This window comes from Strigops habroptila, chromosome 11, assembly GCF_004027225.2.
Source record: "Strigops habroptila isolate Jane chromosome 11, bStrHab1.2.pri, whole genome shotgun sequence".
Taxonomy (NCBI): Eukaryota; Metazoa; Chordata; class Aves; order Psittaciformes; family Psittacidae; genus Strigops; species Strigops habroptila.
The window spans coordinates 35,114,035-35,133,256 of NC_046360.1; the positions used below are offsets into that span (position 1 = coordinate 35,114,035).

At 42.6% G+C, this 19,222-nt stretch overlaps 1 protein-coding gene across 5 annotated transcripts in view; it reads left to right on the forward strand.

Annotated features, from left to right (window-relative positions):
• Positions 1 to 19,222, forward strand: part of FHIT (fragile histidine triad diadenosine triphosphatase) — a 550,770-nt gene that overhangs the window by 457,367 nt on the left and 74,181 nt on the right. For all 5 annotated transcript variants that reach the window (XR_003993747.1, XM_030501539.1, XM_030501538.1 and 2 more), the window contains one exon: positions 9,490 to 9,558. Coding sequence is in view for 4 of the 5 variants with exons in the window: in XM_030501539.1 (XP_030357399.1) it covers positions 9,490 to 9,558 (69 nt within the window). In the remaining variant the exon portion in view is untranslated. The remainder of the gene's footprint in view (positions 1 to 9,489; positions 9,559 to 19,222) is intronic.

Here is a 19,222-nt window from a genome sequence, read left to right on the forward strand (position 1 = left end):
ATAATGAGAAATAAATCCAAATCTTACAAACACCTTCCCCTCACTCCTCCCTTCTTCCCGGGCTTAACTTTACTCCCAGTTTCTCTGCCTCCTCCCCACAGCAGTGCAGTGGGATGGGGAATGTGAGTTGTGGTCAGTTCATCCCACATTGTCTCTGCCACTCCTTCCTCCTCAGGTGGATATCTGCTCCTCCGTGGACCTCCATGGGCTGCAGGGCACAGCCTGCCTCACCATGGTCTATACCATGCGGGGAATCGCTGCTTCTCCCCTCCTTCTGCACTAACCTTGGGAGTCTGCGGAGCCGTTCCTCTTGCATATGCTCACTCCTCTCTCCGGCTGCAATTTTTCCCCCTTCTTAAACATGTTATCCCAAAGGTGGTTCCATCATCACTGATGGGCTCAGTTTTGTCAAGCGATGGGTCTGTCTTTGGAGCCTTCTGCATTGGCTTTGCTGGACATGGGGAAAGCTTCTGGCAGCTTCTCACAGAAGCCACTGCTGTAGCCCCCTTGCTACTAAAACCTTGCCACACAAACCCAATACACATCTTTAATGAAAGAGGAGACAGGGACAGTATTTTAAGTCTGCAGGACCGTTATCATCATCCTATCAGTTGCAATAGTTGTCTAAAAAGGCAGTAACCAGAAAAATTAGAGATAATGATTTCCCTCTGAATGTTATTCTGAATAACTGGTATGTAAAGCTTGTCTTCCCCCAGCCACATCCATTCCTGATTTATGTTCTCCTCTTCTCCACTACCCCCTGCATGAAAGAGGGAGTGGGCTATTGCTGCTATAATGCTCTTCTTCCCTGCTAGAGAAGAAGATATATTTCAGTTTTATGCTCTCCTCCAACGTACTCAGACACATGGAAGAAATATCTTACAGGTGTTTGTATCATTGCAGATACTCCAGAGAATTGAAAACTCTCTGTATTCCAACAGTAATCTTTCCCTCGACCTTAGTGTGCTTTATATCTCAGCTGGGGCACTGAGTCCTGCCATTCAGTGGGAAAATGGGTGGAAGCTTCAGCAAAATGGGGATGAAAGCCTGGGTGTTAATTGTGGGGCTGTAGGGCTGATGTTGTGGGAGAAGCTGTGCACAACTTCATACACAACAGCGCTTGGTCCTCTCTGAGGGAGCTGGACCTTTCTTGGCAACAAGATTTGTCTGGAGGGGTTCGAGCCTTACTCTTATTAACATCAGAAAGTAAATTAGCATTATGATGCCCTTCATATCAGACCTTTCAGGAGTCTCTCATCCTTTTCATTTAGACTGGGTCTCGGAGGGAAAAACCCAGTAATAACACACCGGTGTGATAATTAGTAAGCACATTCTACATAATTACAATGTTAGCATCTCAGGGGGGAAATGAAAAGCTTGTGCTGTCCCTTTAACAGAACAGTTTGATAATCCTCTTAGCATTTTCTCTTTTGGCTGATAATATTTCACAGAATTTTACTTTGTAAAATATTCCTAAAGGGAGGCTTAAGCAATAATGCACAGATTATGGAAATGACTCTCATTAAATATAGGGAGAGACTTCGGCAAAGCCATGAACTGCTTCGAAACATGTAACCCCCATTAGGAGCTTCATTTAAATGTTTATTCACTGAGCAGTAAATGTTTATTATAGAATAGTTTATTGAAACATAAATTAAAGAACCCTAATTATACGTATCACAAGTGTTCAAAGAATATGCGTTTATCAAGACTTAAGTAAAGATCAGAGGTGAGGGGAAATGCATTTGCACTTTCATTTGCATCTTGGCCATACCATATTTGCACAAAACCGGTGACCCTGACGGAAGGCAAAGATGCAGATCTCAAGGCAGGCGCTCTATAGCTGTCCCTAAGTCTACACCACCTTCCCAAGCAGCTTTGAAGGCACCTTCATTGGTCTGTGCATCAGCCTCTGTAAAATAGAAGTGATGCTTTCTGCAGGGACTGCCAGGGTTTCGGGTTGTTTTTGAGTTCTTTGGTATTCACAGGGTAGAAGATGCTGTACATGTCTCATGGTGTTCTGACTGTAGTGTTGCTGACATATAATCCAGGAAACATGGTGTAGCAGTTTGTTGGACCAAGGTGATGTTCTTCCTATTGATTTACACAGAGTTGATGCTCCTTCAGGTTTGCCTGTCCCATCACTGGGGGTGCTGGGGAGGGGATAGGCGCTAAATAATGGCAAGTGAGAGGAGCTGGTGATGGTCCTTGGCCTGACCTTCCTATCACCATGTGTAAACCCTCATTCTTAGAGTTGAGGACCAGGTTAGAGGTCAGGAAATACCAGTTCAGAAGCACCATACCACTGTTACTACCACTTATTCATTTGTTGCCTTTCAGAGGATCTCATAAATGTCCAAATTACATTTGGATCCCCATTTCCAATAAACAGGCTGATTACCCTCATTATTGTGCCAGTTTTCTTGGGTTTGGGGCTGAGGAGGAGGGGTTGGCAATTCTCTTGCAAATGCTGAAGTTGCCTTCGGCTGTGGAAGTTGTTACTGCAGATCTCCAGTGGGTTTAAAAGTCTTTCTGCACGTGTTTTCATTAGGTCTGCATCCCTTTTCTAGCTCATCTGCAGCTCATTTCTTTAAAACTTTACAGCAGTTGACAGATGCATTATTTATGGAGGATGCTGAATCTGCACATTTCTCTAACTACATGTTTGAAGATGAACTCTGCTGTAAGTCCCCCACACGGTTTGGTTTCTGATTCTTCTTTCCTCTGATATTTGCAAATTCTCTCAATTTTGTTGCTTTCCAAAGTACTTGTTCTCTGTGCTGAGCAACTGTCATGATACTCTTCTAGAGGCAAATCCATGGCATAAATGTTGGAAGGGATCATTGCAAAGCGTTCTTTTTTCCTCCTGAGGGTATGTGTACGGTGCAGTGCCATGCAGATACACACAAGCGTCTCCTGAAGGGGCTTTCGCACTCCAGCATGTTAGCATGTGGACAGCCTGTGTGGCCTCCTCTCCCAATACTTGTTCCAGTTTCTTCTCTTTTCTCTTTGCACCCTCTTTCTGCATGACTTTGATTCACAAAACTTCCACCACCATTTCCATTCTGTCGGTAGCTCCACCTTTCCTGCTCTCTGGTGTCTCTTTTAGTCCATTCTCACCTGTACCTCTGCGTTTTCCTCTGCTGTATCCTGGGTTTTCTGAGACAGATGTGGATTTCTTTGTCCCCCCCTTCCAAAGCATCCTTATGTCCCCCTGCACACACTGCTCCTGAGTCTGGCAGTCTCCAACTCCTTTCTGGCTGTATCACATCCTTATGCTTCTTGTGATGGTAGAAAAGCAAGCTCCAGTTTTGTGTTTTAATACACCAGAGCCAAAGCAAAGGTGTTACAAGAGCATGTCAGTCTGTGCAGCCTTCCTAGGTTTGGAGTAATCCCTACCACTGGGATGCCAGAGCTGCCATCTGGGGAGGAGGCACTGACTGTCTGCATCTGTACAGCCTCATGCATGAGGTTTTAGTGGAGCTGGAAAGGAAAATGCTGATTCCTAGAAACAGGGCATTTTTGTATGAAAGAAATTGTTTCAAGTAGTTTCCTGTCATGTTTTAATATTTTATAAAAATTAGGTCATTTAAAGTGGTCTTACTTTGTGTAATTTATAACTCCTGGAAATGTGGAAAAATAGTATTAATGCTGGCAATATTTTTGAAGGCTGTGAAAACTGAGTATTATAATTGCCCAAAACTCTTCCTAATGTTGGATAGGACTTTTTTACTTTGTGATTTATTTCCACATCCCAACCCAATTCAGGACTAGGAAAAATGTCAAGAACTCATAAATACTCACTGAACAGAAATTGCTTTCCCATGAAAATGTCTTTGCCAGGGCCTCCAAGCCTTAGAAATTGGCTTTCCATGCCTCGAAAGAGCCACTGTATCGAGTGTGCTGGGGCCTGGGTAGTGCGATGTATTGTCGGGGACAGCAGAGGGAGTGCTTTCTGTTAATGAGCTATAGATATACAGGCAGGGTTTTCCACGGAATAATTTTGTAACGGGGATAATTGAGCAGTTAATCAGGAATAGCAAACAAGGGCTCCATGGAAGCCCAGTTTACAGAGAGGACAAAATTGCCCTATTTTTCATGTGGCTATCTTGGTATTATGGCTGATTTTCTTTTATCACCTACTAACAGTCTTGCTTGGAGAATGGTTATTAGTTTGGAACTTCTACAGTTAATCTGGTAGTTTAGAAGAAGTATTATCACAGCCTCCTGTAAGAAGCCCATCTCTCTGTAATGGACAGAGAGCTTTGCAGCAAGCAAGGTCTTATCTGCAAACCACCATCCTTTATTGCAGCGAACTGGCTATGCAATGATCTGCAGTCACTAATGCCCTTCCTGCCCTCCCTCCTGCCTGAACATGACAGTGACAGAGACACTGGGGTTTACTCTTCCTGGCCCTGAAGTCCCTCCTTGCTCCACATCATGGCCTTTCCTGATGCTACTGCACCATGAGACTGTGGAAGCCCACGACGGCAAAGCTTTATCTCTGTAGAAAGGATGAAAAGTAAGGAGGGAAAGGATTAAGCTGCTGAAAGGCATCTGGTTTCGCTGCATGAAGGCACAGTTCAGCCGCGTACTGCTTGTGCAGGTGTGGGGGGAACAGCTCTTCCTCTGCCAACTTTTTGGCAACCCCCCTGTCCTCAAGGTTGTGTGACCCGTTGCTAGTTTGTATGTGTTCACCCTATAGCAACATTTACTGCTAATAGACCCTGGGTGCATGCTGAGGAGCTCATGTACAGGCTGTTATCTCCTTTTCTGTTGGAAGCTGAGCTTTGTTGCTTTGCTAACCAGCACAGCAGCTGAGTGAACACAGCATAATGTTCATGAATTATTGCAGGCAACATCCATGTCCTCCCCAGCAGTGTGTGGCAGGGTCATCTGCTCTTCACTATTCTGTTCTGCTAGGGAAATCTCTTTCAGTGTCTATTTTTGCCTAGTATTTTTGCTTTACATCCAGCATAGTGGTGACACATTGGTTATTCGACCATAATTCAGTATATAAAACCAGCCGTAACTAAGAACATTGCTTTCTGCATGGCCTTGAGTGCTGAAGCAAAAGTCACCTGACCCGAATGGGTGTTTTTCCAACAAAACTAGCTCTAGGTTATTTGGCTGAGACTTTAGTGAGCATTTTGCAGCCCTGGTTCACTAGAAATCAATTTTAGATGTCTAATCCCACAATTTAGATGTATAATCCTACAAATGCCACAGTGCTGCTGCCAGATTTCAGCAGTGGTGGGATGAGCATGCTCCAGAGTGCCCACCAGAGCCACGTGCTGCCACAGTCATGCTGGGAATGCCACAGGGCTTGAGTGGAGGATCCTCTCACTGTGGTGGGGGGGGTCAGAGACATCGCATGGTTTCCCCATGCACTACAGATCTGTTCTTTGCAGTACGTTTTCTAACCCTCTTGCCATTCTGGGTACAAAAGTCTTGAAAAAGCTTCTCTTAAGAGTGATTTTGCATCACTTAATAATTCTCACTGTTAGGAGTTTCTCAAACTGATTTCATTTATAATGTGGTAGAGCAGAGGAAGCCACAGACCCAGCCCTAGAAAACTGTTAGTCAAATAATTTTAGGTTTGAAAGTCCTATAAAATTCAGCTATGAGAAGTAACTGGTGGGGCTCAGATTGGATGGGACTTTGGCCAACCTGGTCTAGTGGAAGGTGTCTATGCCCATGGGAGGGGTTGGAACTGGATGAGCTTTAAGTTCCCTCCCAACGCAAACCATTCTGTGATTCTATGCTCTTTGGGTATCCCTCACCTGGGGGCATATTGCTGTGTCCTGGTGTTGTCATACCCAGTGTGCCCATCTCCTGTGATCACGCACATCTTTCTCCATCAGTGTCTGACAAGAGGAGGAAATGGCAGCTAACACCCCAAGCAACACAGGCGTGTGTTTGCGTTTTTCCTACCCTCATGCGGGGGATATTGATTCATCCATTAATGTAAATGTCTCGGCTGTTGTATGTTGCTTTTCTTGCTTATTAATCAAAATAATGCAAAATGAGGGGAAAGCAATTTTATTTTAGGGAAAAAACGAAATACCATCACCAGTGATTGAATGCAGCCTGCTGGAATGTGATGGGGCTGTCTGCCACCCACCAGCCATGAGGATACCCACAGTAACTGGGAGAAAAGTTGAAATGCTTTATTTTGACATTTTGTATACACAGTGTTTGGACTTTCTGTCTCCAAGCAGTGTTTTGAGGCGATTTGCCTAAATCTGTTTGTTTGGTTTAGAAAAAAGATGGAGCCAAATGTTTAGTTTGTATCTACTGACACATTTCAGTCAACTGCAAATGTCTTTTTTGGGCGTGCAGGTTTTTGTTTTGCCTGGAAAACAAACTGGAAGGAAGTGACTTGAATTTGTGGACACCTTGAAATTATTTCTGCTACCACCAGTTGGGGAGACACCTGCCTTGTAGCCAGCAATGGATCCAAAATACAGAGACATATACATAATATCTGGGATGCAAATACTCCCACTGAACCAATTCGCAGGCTGGAAATCGAGCTGGTGCTTGAGTGCCTTGGTGGATTGAGCTTTAACAAAAACAGATAGTGCTAAGGAGCAAAAATGATCAATTACAGAACTCCTAATGAATCAGAATACCAGGCTTCCTGAGTTAGAAAGGCCAGAAGCTGAAAGGCAAATTAGAGAAGGTGTGAAAGCACCTGTTCAGTGTTTCTCACTAGGTGGTAGCCACTACTTTGTGCTGCTTGTATTTCCCTGTGTTTTCTTGGTAAAGCTGAAGAGAAGGAAACTGCTTGAGACACCATTGCCGATCCTGTTCATTTCTATTACACAAACAGTAGGGAGAATCCATATGTTTGTTTATGTTCCGTGCATGGAATTTAAAAGAAATTGGGATGTCTGGGACAAGTTCCTGTCTTTTAAATTGATTGTAGTTACCTCAAACCTTAGAAATACTGATTTGTTTTCTGATACAGTTGATGGATTTTGCTGTGAAGCCTGGCGTTGTGTAGGAACATAATGCGTGTAGTAAAGGTGACTAACCCTGAGAATGTCTCCACTGATGCCAAGTGGCCCATATGCTGTCATAAACACTTTTTCTTCTTTTTTTCATGCTGATCACAAGAGCCTGTTTTGGGTGGAAGATCACATTAGGCTCATTCATTACCTGCTGTGCTGGTCTGTGCATCTGCACTGCAGTATCTCTGCACTGAGCTTTGGACTACAGTCCCGCATGCTTTCTGATACTCCAAATTGCCTGTTGTGGGTATACAGATCATCTTCTGTGTGCATCCTGGAACATTCTGCCTCAGAGATAAAAATGACTCTGAAAGGCAGCTGAACTTTTGGGGGATATGGTTGGTGATAGCTGATATTAGGCTGTATATGTATCATCAAGAGAAATTCCTGACAATTGGTATTTGTAGCAAAGCTGTCACTCCTTGTAGCAGAAAAGAAAGAAACCGACTGTCAGATTAGTCTCTATTTTTAGGGATAAATTCAGAATCTAAGGCGAATCAGAGGTGTGACAGTGCTGGAGTTTTACAGCACCACTGCAAACTTTCATCTTCATTTTTACTTTTCTTGAAAGTCAGTCTTTGTCCAAAAGCAAAATTTCAGGCCTGGGGCTACTGGAGACCATCTTTAAACTTGCCTTGTGATTTTGAGCAATACATCATGAGAGCAGTGAGGTTCAGATGATGCATTGCACCAATACATCACAAGAGCACTTGCGCTCTCATGATATATTAGTATAATACACTATCAGAACACTATCACTGATGTATTACTCAAAAACACAGTTTTTGACCCTCAAGAACCATCCTCATCTCTAGGCTGAATACACTGAAAGCTGTGGATGATGATAAGAATAAGCAACTGCATTTTTGGTTTCTTTAGGGTAAGCTGAGAAAAAGGAGTGGTATTTGGAAAATTTCGTTAGCTGAAACATCTTTGTGATTTCATTTTATTCACTAAGCGAATGATTTTATGGATTGAAGTTAACACAATAAAGATGTGCTTGAATTTTCTTACAAACAACATAAGAATTTCTTTTATTTATTTGGGATTTCATTATAGGCTTGCGCCGTGTTTTGAGAACGTTACAGTGAGGGGCATGAATTCCATCTGATTTCTACCTCATCAAGTTGAGGCAGGTGACAGCTGTCTAAACTCTCTGTAAAGCATTTGGTGCTGTTTCTGATGCAGTCTTCTTTTTTCTGAAGGATTTAGACACCATCTAAAATGACCTGGAGATGCATAAATGTGATCTGTCACTCAGATCATTTGCTGCTTCTCCTCTCTGAGGTGTTGTCTGTGAGGGTTTTTTTCCTGAGGAATTATTCTCAGTTGGGTTTTTTTCTCAGAAGAGAGTGAAAGAGACCTGGGGAAAGATAAAAGAACACTTTGCAATGTTCTAGCTGAACTTTCTGCTGAGAAGCAGGTAGCTGAGTGTTTGTTTGATTTCCTGGTAGAGTTTGAGTCTGGAAAATCTTGAGTTATCCTTCCTATATGGTATGAAGAGACTCTCATCATCTCTTAACAGAAAAAAGAGTTAGCAATAGTAATAATACAATGTCAAGTTAGTAAGGTGGCAAGTCATATATTTGCTTTCTTGTCCATATTTTTGTTCCTTTTTCTCATATCTCATCAACATTTGTGACAAAATTGCCCCTCACCTCCCTCCCATACCCGGTATATCTTACAGTCCTTAGCCTTGCTACCCTCCGAGCAATGGCCATGCCATCAGGAGAGTGACACTGGGCTCATAATTCTTGTGCCCCTCAGGTTTGGGACCACTTGGTGCACTGGCACCCATGTCCCTGCAGCGTGTGCCCCCAGCATGCTCCTCACACCACTACGGGCTTCAATTTCTTATATTCAGGCTACCAGCTCCTAGGAGGAAAGGCAAAGCATTAAAGTCTGTTTAACCTAGCTAAAGACATTGCATTAGCCATGCTGTACAGCTTTGTGAGTGTCCTTTTCTGACAGCCTTTCTGCCTGCATGGTGTCTGTTGTGTCCCATCGGTTCCTCTGTCCCTCAGCCTGTGCAGTGCAGCACTGAGCCTGGGGATGCCCACACAAGCCCTCTGCCGACAACTGCTACAGCCATGTCGCACCACCAGCACCTTCTTGTCAGTTCTGAAGTCACAACACACAGCTCCGAGGTACATTGTCATTTCAAAGCTGTGGCTAAATATGTTTCTGACTGACAACTATGAATAATTCCACAGAGCCCCTAAACTTTGAGGCATTTCACGCTGAAGCTCATATAATACAGCAGAGCTGCTCTCTCATGTTTTTCTGTTCTTCATCTTTTGTATTCTCCAAAGAGTTGAGATGCAGTTATGGAACAGGTTAATGTATTTTCCTCTGAAAATAATGCTGTGGGAGCCTGTGCGTGGTTACTTGTATGTGTTGAGAATAATGCTGACAATCCAGAAAAGAAAGTCATGAGCTTGATAATCACCATTATTTTGTTTCACGTTTTCAGCATGTTCATGTCCATGTGCTTCCAAGGAGGGCTGGAGACTTCAGCAGGAATGATGATGTCTACGAGGAGGTAAGGGCTGCACTCTATTTCTTATTCTAAGTTGATTTTGATGATAGAAAATCACCTTAATGATACAGGCCCTGCCTTGAGTGTCGGTAGTTAATGGAATCTCTGCATCTTTATTGGTTGCAAAGATGCTCTATAGTACCAAAACCTGTACTGAGATTTCCTTGTGTCCTCAGGGAGGATGCAGTCAACATCTTTGGTACTTCAGTCTGTCACCGCACACAGAGTAAGGTGACATCTCTACCAATAGTTGCGTTCTCCTAATTTGAGGGCATGAGGAAGGAAAGTGACCACATGGTTAGCTTGGCATGCAGTGAGCATGTCCTACCCCAGCTGCTAGCCTGGGATGCCAAACTTCCCCCTTCCAACACGGGAAAACACAGGCAGCTTGTTGTAACTCAGTCACAAATTGCCTTCTGGCCTGTTTTTTGTAGGGCTCTGCTTAGGCTCTGCACAAATCACGTTGTAGCCCCAAAGATGAAAATTAAAGAGCAACTATGCGTATGTAATAAACGCCTGTGCGCAGATTGTATGGTAGAGCTGGGCACATAAGCTGTTCCAGCGTGACTGAATTACTGGCTTTTGTTTAAATGAACAATTGTACTGACATTAACAAAAAGTCTTCCCCTGCTTGACAGCTGTCACAGTGAGTTAATGAAAAAATCTCACTATTGTTGGATTTACTGATGGTTCTTAGTGGGCTTGGTAGGATCCTCCATCTCAAATATGACATCTCCTTCTCTGTCTGAAAATCGTTAATATAAACTTGTTCAGTGATACTGCAAAACCATCTGCTTGAAGGAGAATTCATGACATTTTCTGCTTTTGTATTTTGTCCTTTGTGAGATATACGTGATGACAGCTCCTCTCTTGCAAAAGAATTGTAGTGTATTTTAAAGCTCCCTAATGACTTCAATATGCAAAAGTGGTGAAAAACTTTATTATTGACCGGTTTCATGAAGCATAGAGACTGAGAACCTCGCTAATAAAGGTAAAACCTGATAATGAGAGCGCTGAGCAAGAAGGTCACATGAAAATATATGATGGCCATCTTACGTGCTGCTGTAGTTAAAAGCAATTAAGTGGGGCAGCTTGGAAGTTAACTGGAAAAGCTTTGTCAAGCATTCCCTGGGGCAGGCTGCCCAGGGAAGTGGTGGAGTCCCCGTCCCTGGAGGTATTTAAAAGATGTGTAGGTGTGGCACATGGTTTAGTGGTGTACTTGGCAGTGCTAACAGTTGGACTCAATGATCTTAATGCTTTTTCCAACCTAAATGATTCTATGATACTGTGATTTTTTCCTTTTCAAATGTATAAAGTGGTTTTAGATGCTGCACCAACCCACGAACTCTCTTTCCATTTTTGTCGTACTTACAATTCCATTCTTTTTTAACACAGTTTTTTCTTCCTTGTTATATGTAAATACAAACAGGCAAAACTCTGTTAATGAACTAGACTATACATTTAGTGTTGTTAAATACAAAAGGGTGACAAATTGGTGAAAAACATTTTTATCTTGTCATTCTCAGTTATAGCAGTCGTAGGTGTTGCTTTTGGCAGACAAAGGAAGCAAAAATATTTAGACACAGATGTGATAATATAACTTTTAGCAGAAGAATGTATAGCCTCAGAGTCTAACCAGCTTTTCTTGAACACCACAGATCTATCTTATGCTTTTGTACTGACTGTAGCTGAATGAAGATTTAACTGGATGTCAGGAAAAAGAAATATATTTGATGCTATAAAAAGTTTGAGGCAAGGTTCTATCGCTGGCTGGATTGGAGGATGGAGGGTTCAAGCAGTTCATGCTATCATGAGTGGGTAAACCTATACTGAAAATACAAAATGGACAAATTATTGAAAATACAGCTGACTTTGGAAAACATTTGGAGCTTATGTCAATAAGGCAAAAATCTTTTGATATAATGCATCTCTGTGTTGTACCAACAGGACATATCCCTTTGTCAAGAAGGTCTTTGAAAAGATTTAGGAAGATACGTAGATCATGGTGGGGCAACAGGCTGAAAATCTGTGAGGGATAGAGAACCATTAGGTGAGATTTAGGTGCTGGAAGGAGCTTTAAATCCATCATCCATGAAATTTGTACTTGGGACAATCCAAAACCTGTTTATAAACGGTGCTTCGTTTCCACATATTTGAGTGATGATGGAGTTGTAGATTAGACAGCAAAGACCACCTTCCAGAATCATTCCAATGGCTTTTTCTGTGTGGTACATGACATATGGAGGGTGATCAGCCTCCTTTAAACAATTTATGTAATTGTAAAGCACACCCAGGCTGAATTTTGCGTATTGTGGTGTCTGTTTTAACTACCACAGCTAAAGACTTTACAGTTATTTGGCTTAATTTTCACATATCCTTGATCTCAGCTCTGGTTCAACACATCTATCGCAAGCCTCTACTAGCTGTAAATGCCTTTGAGCTCTCCAGGTTCTGCAGTTGTCATCTGTATATGCTCAGCAGATTGCTGACAAATCCCACTGCTCTGGGAGTGTTTGACAGTGAAAGGAATGCCCAGATGTTGAGACATCAGTCCTCTTAGGGGATTTCTAGAGTTGAGACAGCTAGAAAGTACTTGCAGTCTTGTACCATGTGCTTCATTTCTCCCATTTGGTTTGGGAGTGACCACTCACCTGATGGAAAAGACAGAAAAAAGCGTATCAGGTTGATCCCTTCTCAGTCTGTTTACTGGGCTCTGCTATCCTAAGGCTTTTGGCTATGAAGCTCTGACATAGAGCTAAAGCAGCTTTTAAGTGTAAAGAGTGTACTTAAAGGTAAGGTATAACTTTCGCACTTGTATTTTAATGAGGTTGCTGATGGACACTAATGTCTGCTGAGATATATTTAGAACTTCAATACTGGAGCATTAATTGTAGAAAGGATAATAGAGAGGCTGACACCTATTCCACAGGCATTTCTTGGTGGAATACGTCACTTAATATTTCAGGTTTCTGTACCTTGGTGCATATGAAAGAAGTCACTGTGCAGTTTTTCTAAGATACAGAGAGAATGATTAATAATGAAGAAAGAAATCTGCGTTGAATGTTTTAGATGTATTTCCTCTGCATCTTTGCAGTGCTATTTCCTGGGAGAGTACTCTGGGCTCACTGTAATGGAAAGCTGAAAGGTATAGTTTTCAGTTCTTACAATTGTCTGCAATTAGTTGAAGCCTAATCCTGCAAGTTTGCATCTCAGAGTTAAATTGGTCCTACAGGTTTTTTATAGGATCAGGCCCTTTATGTTTTACTGTTGCTGGATTACTTCCCTACATTTTGAGTAGTTCTTATTCATTGATTTACTTCATTTCTTGGTCAGCAAAACTACAGCAGCTAAATATCAGGAAAACTTTTCATTAGAACACCTTTTTATTCATCTGTGTTTTCTGTTCAGTTTGAAGTAGCTTGATATTTTTATGTTCATTAATCAAGGAACTTAAAGGCCTTCTTACCAAGGAGCTGCTTGCTTTGAAGTAGATGAGTTTTCTGCTATTGTAAGTGCATGTCACAGTAACTGATAAGAATTTGGTGTGAATGAGCATCTTTACTGTAGAACAGCACTCTGTGTGGGTGCAGTCAGCACGAGTACTGCAGAGTTGTTGGAGGTCATCCTGTTTAAGGCATTCAAGAACATTATCTTCAAATGTCTCAGCAGTTCACACACTCAGCCATCTGTGGGCAGTCCTCATTCAAGTGTGTGTTTGAAAAGTCCATAGCACAGCCTGCCCCTGGTCTCCACTGACTGGTTAGCCATTACTGCAATATAAATAACATTCATCATCCTTTAGGTTGTCAGGTAATAGCTGTAGTGGACCAGAGACTATGGGGCTTTCTCAGAAAGGACGACTGAATCGAAAGTCTGCAATACCGCTGTTATGAGTACTGACCTCAGTAAGTTAATTTTCAGGCTGACAGATTTGGATGGGTAAGGGCAGCCTGGCCTCTCAGCGAAACCCTGAGCATCCCTGGCATGCAGTGATGTGTTTTGTGGTGCACACTCCTCTTCCTCCCCAAATTCCGTGTTTTACTGGGTGTTTGCAGCCTACTGTAACATACGCAGATGCACATCCAGGGCTGTGCATGCAGGGCATAGAGTGCCCATCCCCTCGCCAGCTTTCCTCTTGTGCCCACCTCATTTCCTTGCCTGTCTTCAGTTCCCAACCTACACTGGATAAAATACTGTAAAAGAGGAAAGCGTGAACAAAAGAAGTTAACCCAAATCCTTGTCTCCATCCTCTGGCTGCCTGCCAGACCTGCATCACAGACCTCTTGTAGTGAGCCTCAGTGAAACTTCGTATTGTGAATTCTTCAGTAACTTAAAGATTTTGTAAAACGCAGAACACAGCAAAAGATTTCACTTCATGCTGTCCTTCTTCCCCTCTGGCATGCAGATAAGCAGCGAGAGAATCACTTAGGGAAAGATATTTTGACTTAGTGATCTCATTCAGCGCATTATGTTAAATCATTTTCAGCAAGAATACCTATTAGTAATCATTTCCAATTCCAGGGAAGATGAAGGAGGCATTTTGGCATGTGACTCAAGAACCTGCTGGGCTGCTTCTTCAGGCTGGCAAAACAGGGGAACCATGGTGAATTCTGAAGTTTAGTCAAACAAGCCTGAAGTTTAATTCTCCATGAGTGGCTTTGACTGTGACATGCCTTCACTCCAGCCTGCAGACAGCATCTCATGTGCTGCTGGGCACAGAGCCTGGTGGAGGGCTTGAAACGTGCACAGCTGCACTGAGCTGTTTGGGTTGCTTCCTCCTTAAAGATAAGGTATATAATGAAAAGATAAATAAACCCTAATCCAGGTCCTGCTAGACAGAATGGAAAGATGCCCAACAGCTTCTGTGAGCATTGGATTGAACTATTCATGAAAATTAATGGCATGCAGAGCTAATAGGCTGTTCCTTGGCCTTGGAATTATATTGCACCTTCTGGGAACATATTGTAGCCTGCTGGTAGATCAGTCTGCTGCATCTGAACTCCCTTGGGGCCAGACTCTGCTTTCTTTGCACCCTGCATGGATAAACCCATGAAAAGGGAGGGAAGCAGCACTGAATCTAGATTGGTATTTTCTTAAAATCTCTGTTTTTCCCAGGTACAAGTTTATTTCTCAATCTTCTGGTGCAGCAGCAAATCAATTCTTCCCAGTAGGCTGTGGATTTTATCCTGGTCTTGCCAATGTTGCTCTTTCTGACTGCGAGCATCAGAGGAGGTTCTGTTAGCCAAGAGAACAAGCCTTTCCCAGTTGCTTCATGAGTCTTGTGATATTCTAGTGACTCCAGCAGGGCAAGCCAGATTAGCTGTGTGTGAACATTTCCAACAGAGTATTGCAGTAGAAGCTAGAACTGTGCAAATAATTATGGTTTGGATTTGGAGGTGAACAGACAAAAAGTCATTTTGAGTTGACCTGAAACAATATTTTTCTTTTTTCCATCAAACAAATTTCCTTTTGGAGTTAAACAGGATGATTTGTTTTCTGGACCATGATATTTTATCTGATTATGGGTTGAAACCCCCTGCAGACTGCTGGCACATCCCGTAAGCTTCTTGCATGTGCCCAACCTATATAAGGCAAAAGTGACAAATTTGTCAGTAGGGCCCAGCAGGAATACTGGGACATGTCCTATCATCATGTATATCTCCCTACATGGAAACCCCATGGTTTGTGGTATTTTCTACCCTTTCCAACCCTGTGAGGCATTTCTTAATTTGGTACCTGAAATCTTTGAGACCTTCCTGTATGCTGCGTACATTGCTGCACTTTAAGATAGCAGGATATCATCATCAGATCTGAGTAAGAGCTATTTCATCCACTGATATCTTCCCTCGGATCTAGAGAAGTGCAATCAGCTCAACTATAGGAATGAATTAGAAGTGGTTAAAAGGGTTCCCATTAAGGCAGCAATCCCTCATGATCGCACACATGCCCTTTACACCTAGCCTTTATCTGGAAGGTAATGTACATTTGACATTTTACATATCATCGTGTAGTCTCATTGCCCTCTAGCCCGCCTGTCTCTCTGCATTCCATCACTGCTCTTGCTGCTTCTTACCCTGTCCTGCCTCAAGGTTTCTACAATCGTTTTCCTCATAAGTAAAAAATATTGTCTTCAAGAAATCACTTACGTTTAGTCTATAATATAGCAGAGACAAATTATTATGACCATTACAAAAGATCTCTTCGCCCCTTCTGTAGGATGTTTACTCACGGAGTATTTGCTCTTTTGTGTCCTTGATGGTAGTTCACTGGCAAAGCCACTTAGTGACAAAGAACCTCCAGCCAAAGACAAGTTGCTGATAAGGGGATTAAAGCAAATACGGTCTCTCAGGCCCCTTTACTCTGTCAGTGCTTGGACTTGCTTAGCTGCTCAGGTGCTTCTTGTGTATTCCCAGTCCCTGAGGTAGAACTGTCTCTAGACCTCTACTTATCCTTGGATGCACAGTGTAAACTGAATTCATGCTGGTGGAGAGAACATGCCCCATAGTATCCTCTTTGGATAACCGGCTCTTTGGAATAGTTGAGAAGGAAAATAAACAAACCTGTCAGGGAATTGGCGTTTTCCAAAGAGAGACTTTTCTAAACTGAAATGTTACCATAAACTTAGAACTAAATCATAAAATAATAGAATAGTTTGGGCTAGAAAGGACCTTAAAGCTCATCCCGTTCCAACCTCCTGCCTCGGGCAGGGACACACTAGACCAGGTTGCTCCAAGCCTTGTCCAACCTGGCCTTGAACACTGCCAGGGATGGGAAATACTTCCTTGCATTCTGTTTAAGGTTCAGGTTATGGGAGCAGCTAATTGGTAATCTGCAAACCACATCACACTGAAATCCAATGCACTGCACGACAGATGACTTCACCAATTTGTTCTGCCAATAGCAAGAATTTGGAGAGTCCCTTCTCAATCCATAGGACTGGTTCCAACCCTCTGACCCACATGCAGCTAGATAAAGATGCCATGGTTTTAGTTTGTGATCCCACAAGGAAAGAGCTCTTTGTATCCCATAATTTAGGGCAGTTTCTTTATCTGCTGTCTTGCAAATGTGGATCACAGTATTTTGAGGGATCAGCTTTGTCCAGTAGAGATTCAAGTACCAGCTACCTGGGAAGGGATCATCTCATCTCATAGGAGACACCATCTGAACTGGTTGTTGCTGGCAGTTTCATTGGTTCACCCAGCACTGAATCAGCAGCTTCAGCGATTTGGATGTGATGCTTTCTGTCACTTTCTAAATATGGCTTTTGTAATTGAAGGTGGGGGTATATTAATGGAGCCAAGTGTTCTTCTGGGATGGGAAGTAAAGAAAAGTCTGGTGGGATGGGTTTACCAATACCTGCAAGGTCAAGTTATTTTATTTTTGAGTCACAAGAGGCGGGGGGGGGGGGGGGGGGGAGAAGAGAAATAAGCTTTCCAGGTATGTGCTTGTATTCTGGTTGTGTTTGTTTTGGGAGAAAAAAAAAGGCATGCTTTCCTTTTCCTTTGTATATTTGCCCACTGTTTTCCTTCTTTTTTTGCCTTCTGGGGAAATGAAAGCGTAGAGGGAAGCTGAACTGAGAGTTAGAAAAAAATGACAATAGTCCTAAAATGGAAAATAGAGAAGTGAATGTTTGTGGGGTTTCACAAACTAAAATGACCTGCTGATGGTTTAAGATGAAACAAAAATCACCAAACCTCTTATTTAGGCACTTTTAAATATGAAATTGTTTATTAAAATGAAAGCGAACATTATGAAGTCTGAAGGAAAATACCTTTTAAATAAACAGGTATTTATACATTTGCATATATATATTTATGGGCTTCACTTAATGGACATAATGGGGGGCTCAGAAACACGTGGAGTATTTATTCTGGCCCTCTCTAAAATATTTTCTATTATGGCACGCTAGAGCTGTGTCTTTGGGTTTTTTTCATAAACTTCATGTTTGTGGAAATGTGTGGACCTTCTATTTTCCACTGAAACGAATGGGATTTGAGCATCTGATTATGTCATGCCTTTGCTCAGTATTTCTGCTCCAACAGTCATCAGCGGAACAGTTAAAACATTGAAATATAAATTGCCATCCTTGAGGCTCGAGTTAACGCCTTTCTGTTTACCAGCTCGCTGTGGTTTCACAGCTAACACCTCACCTCTTTCTGTATAAGATAACACTTTACATTACAGCTTGTGGTCTGGCAGGAACGCTACAGGGCTTATCATAGTATCATGGTTTAACCCAATCCGGCAACTGAGCCCCACTCAGCCGCTTCCTCACTCTGCAACGGTGGGATGGGGGAGAGAATTAGAAGAGTAAAAAGGAGAAAACTCGTGGGTTGAGATAAAGACAGCTCAATGGTTAAAGCAAGAGCTGTGTGCACAAGCAAAGCAAACCAGGGAATTCATTGACCACTACCCGTGGACAGGCAGGTTTTCAGCCATCCCCGGGAAAGCAGGGCTCCATCACACCTAACGGTGACTTGGTAAGACAAACAACATCACTCAGAACATCTCCCCCTTCCTTCTTTTGCCAAACATAGATTGGGCCCCATTCTACACCATTATTGCCATATGTTAAGGACTTAATGTGCCTAAAAAGGCAAAGGTACAAAATTTTAGACTAAATGCTGCAGGGATATGACTTCCCTTTCTAGAAGCATTTGCTCAAAATGATTTTCTTCTCTTTTGGGCCCCAGTGATGCAAGTACACTGGCCAGTTTCTGGGGCTGCAGGGGCTCAGGTCTCCCATGGGCAGAGCTGGTGAGAGATTAAGCCCATACAATGTCAGGAACAGGGCTGATGGTAAAATGAGTATGGAATGAGAGTGGGCATCAGCTTTTGTTGCAATGTTTTTGCTGTAGCCCAGAGACTGCAGACCCATTCCCTTACTGGGAAAGAAAATGTTTATTTCCATTTCAGAAAGGAGATTTTAACAAGTCATTGCAGCACAGTGAGAATTTAGTTTGACAGAGTGTCAGGATAATTATACACAATTTGGTTTTGTTTAAATATGTTAAGCACCATTGTTTCTTTCCCACGTTAAGGATTGACTTGAGTGCTTGGTTGCAGCAGTTTTCCTTAATTGCTTTAATCCTTGGCCTTAGGAAAACGAATACTTTAAATTTACACTTGTTAAGTACACTGCTAATGAAGAAAAGGCTTTAGCAATCTTTGACAGAGCAAAACTGTATGTAAAAAAAAGAAAACAAAAAGAAAAAAGTGAGAGGGAGAAGCTAATCACCAAACCATTCTGTTAATGCTTATTTTAATCATCCTGCCTGCCCTTCCTGGCAGACAGAGCCGTTCGGCTGCAGAGGCAGGAGGCAGCTATCACCATCAAATGGCGCTGATGTTGAGAATTGGGCCCAGGAGTACAATTTGACATGTCAGTTTATATAGACGTAAAGCTTCATTGTTGTGCACAGGCACAACTGGCTTTTTAAAAGTCTATTTCCCTCCTGATGATGTGAGAATCTGCTCCCCTGTCTCCTACTGTTCCCCAGCCTTCAAATTTATTAGGTAGTGTTTATAACCCTGCGCAGGGTGGACGTGATAGTGCAGGGGCAGGTGGGCTTCAGCGATGCCATGAGCAGACCACAGCCACCACACTTCCCAGCTTCAAACCACGAGGTACCCATCAGGGTGGAGGGAGTGAAGAGCTTTAGCTCGC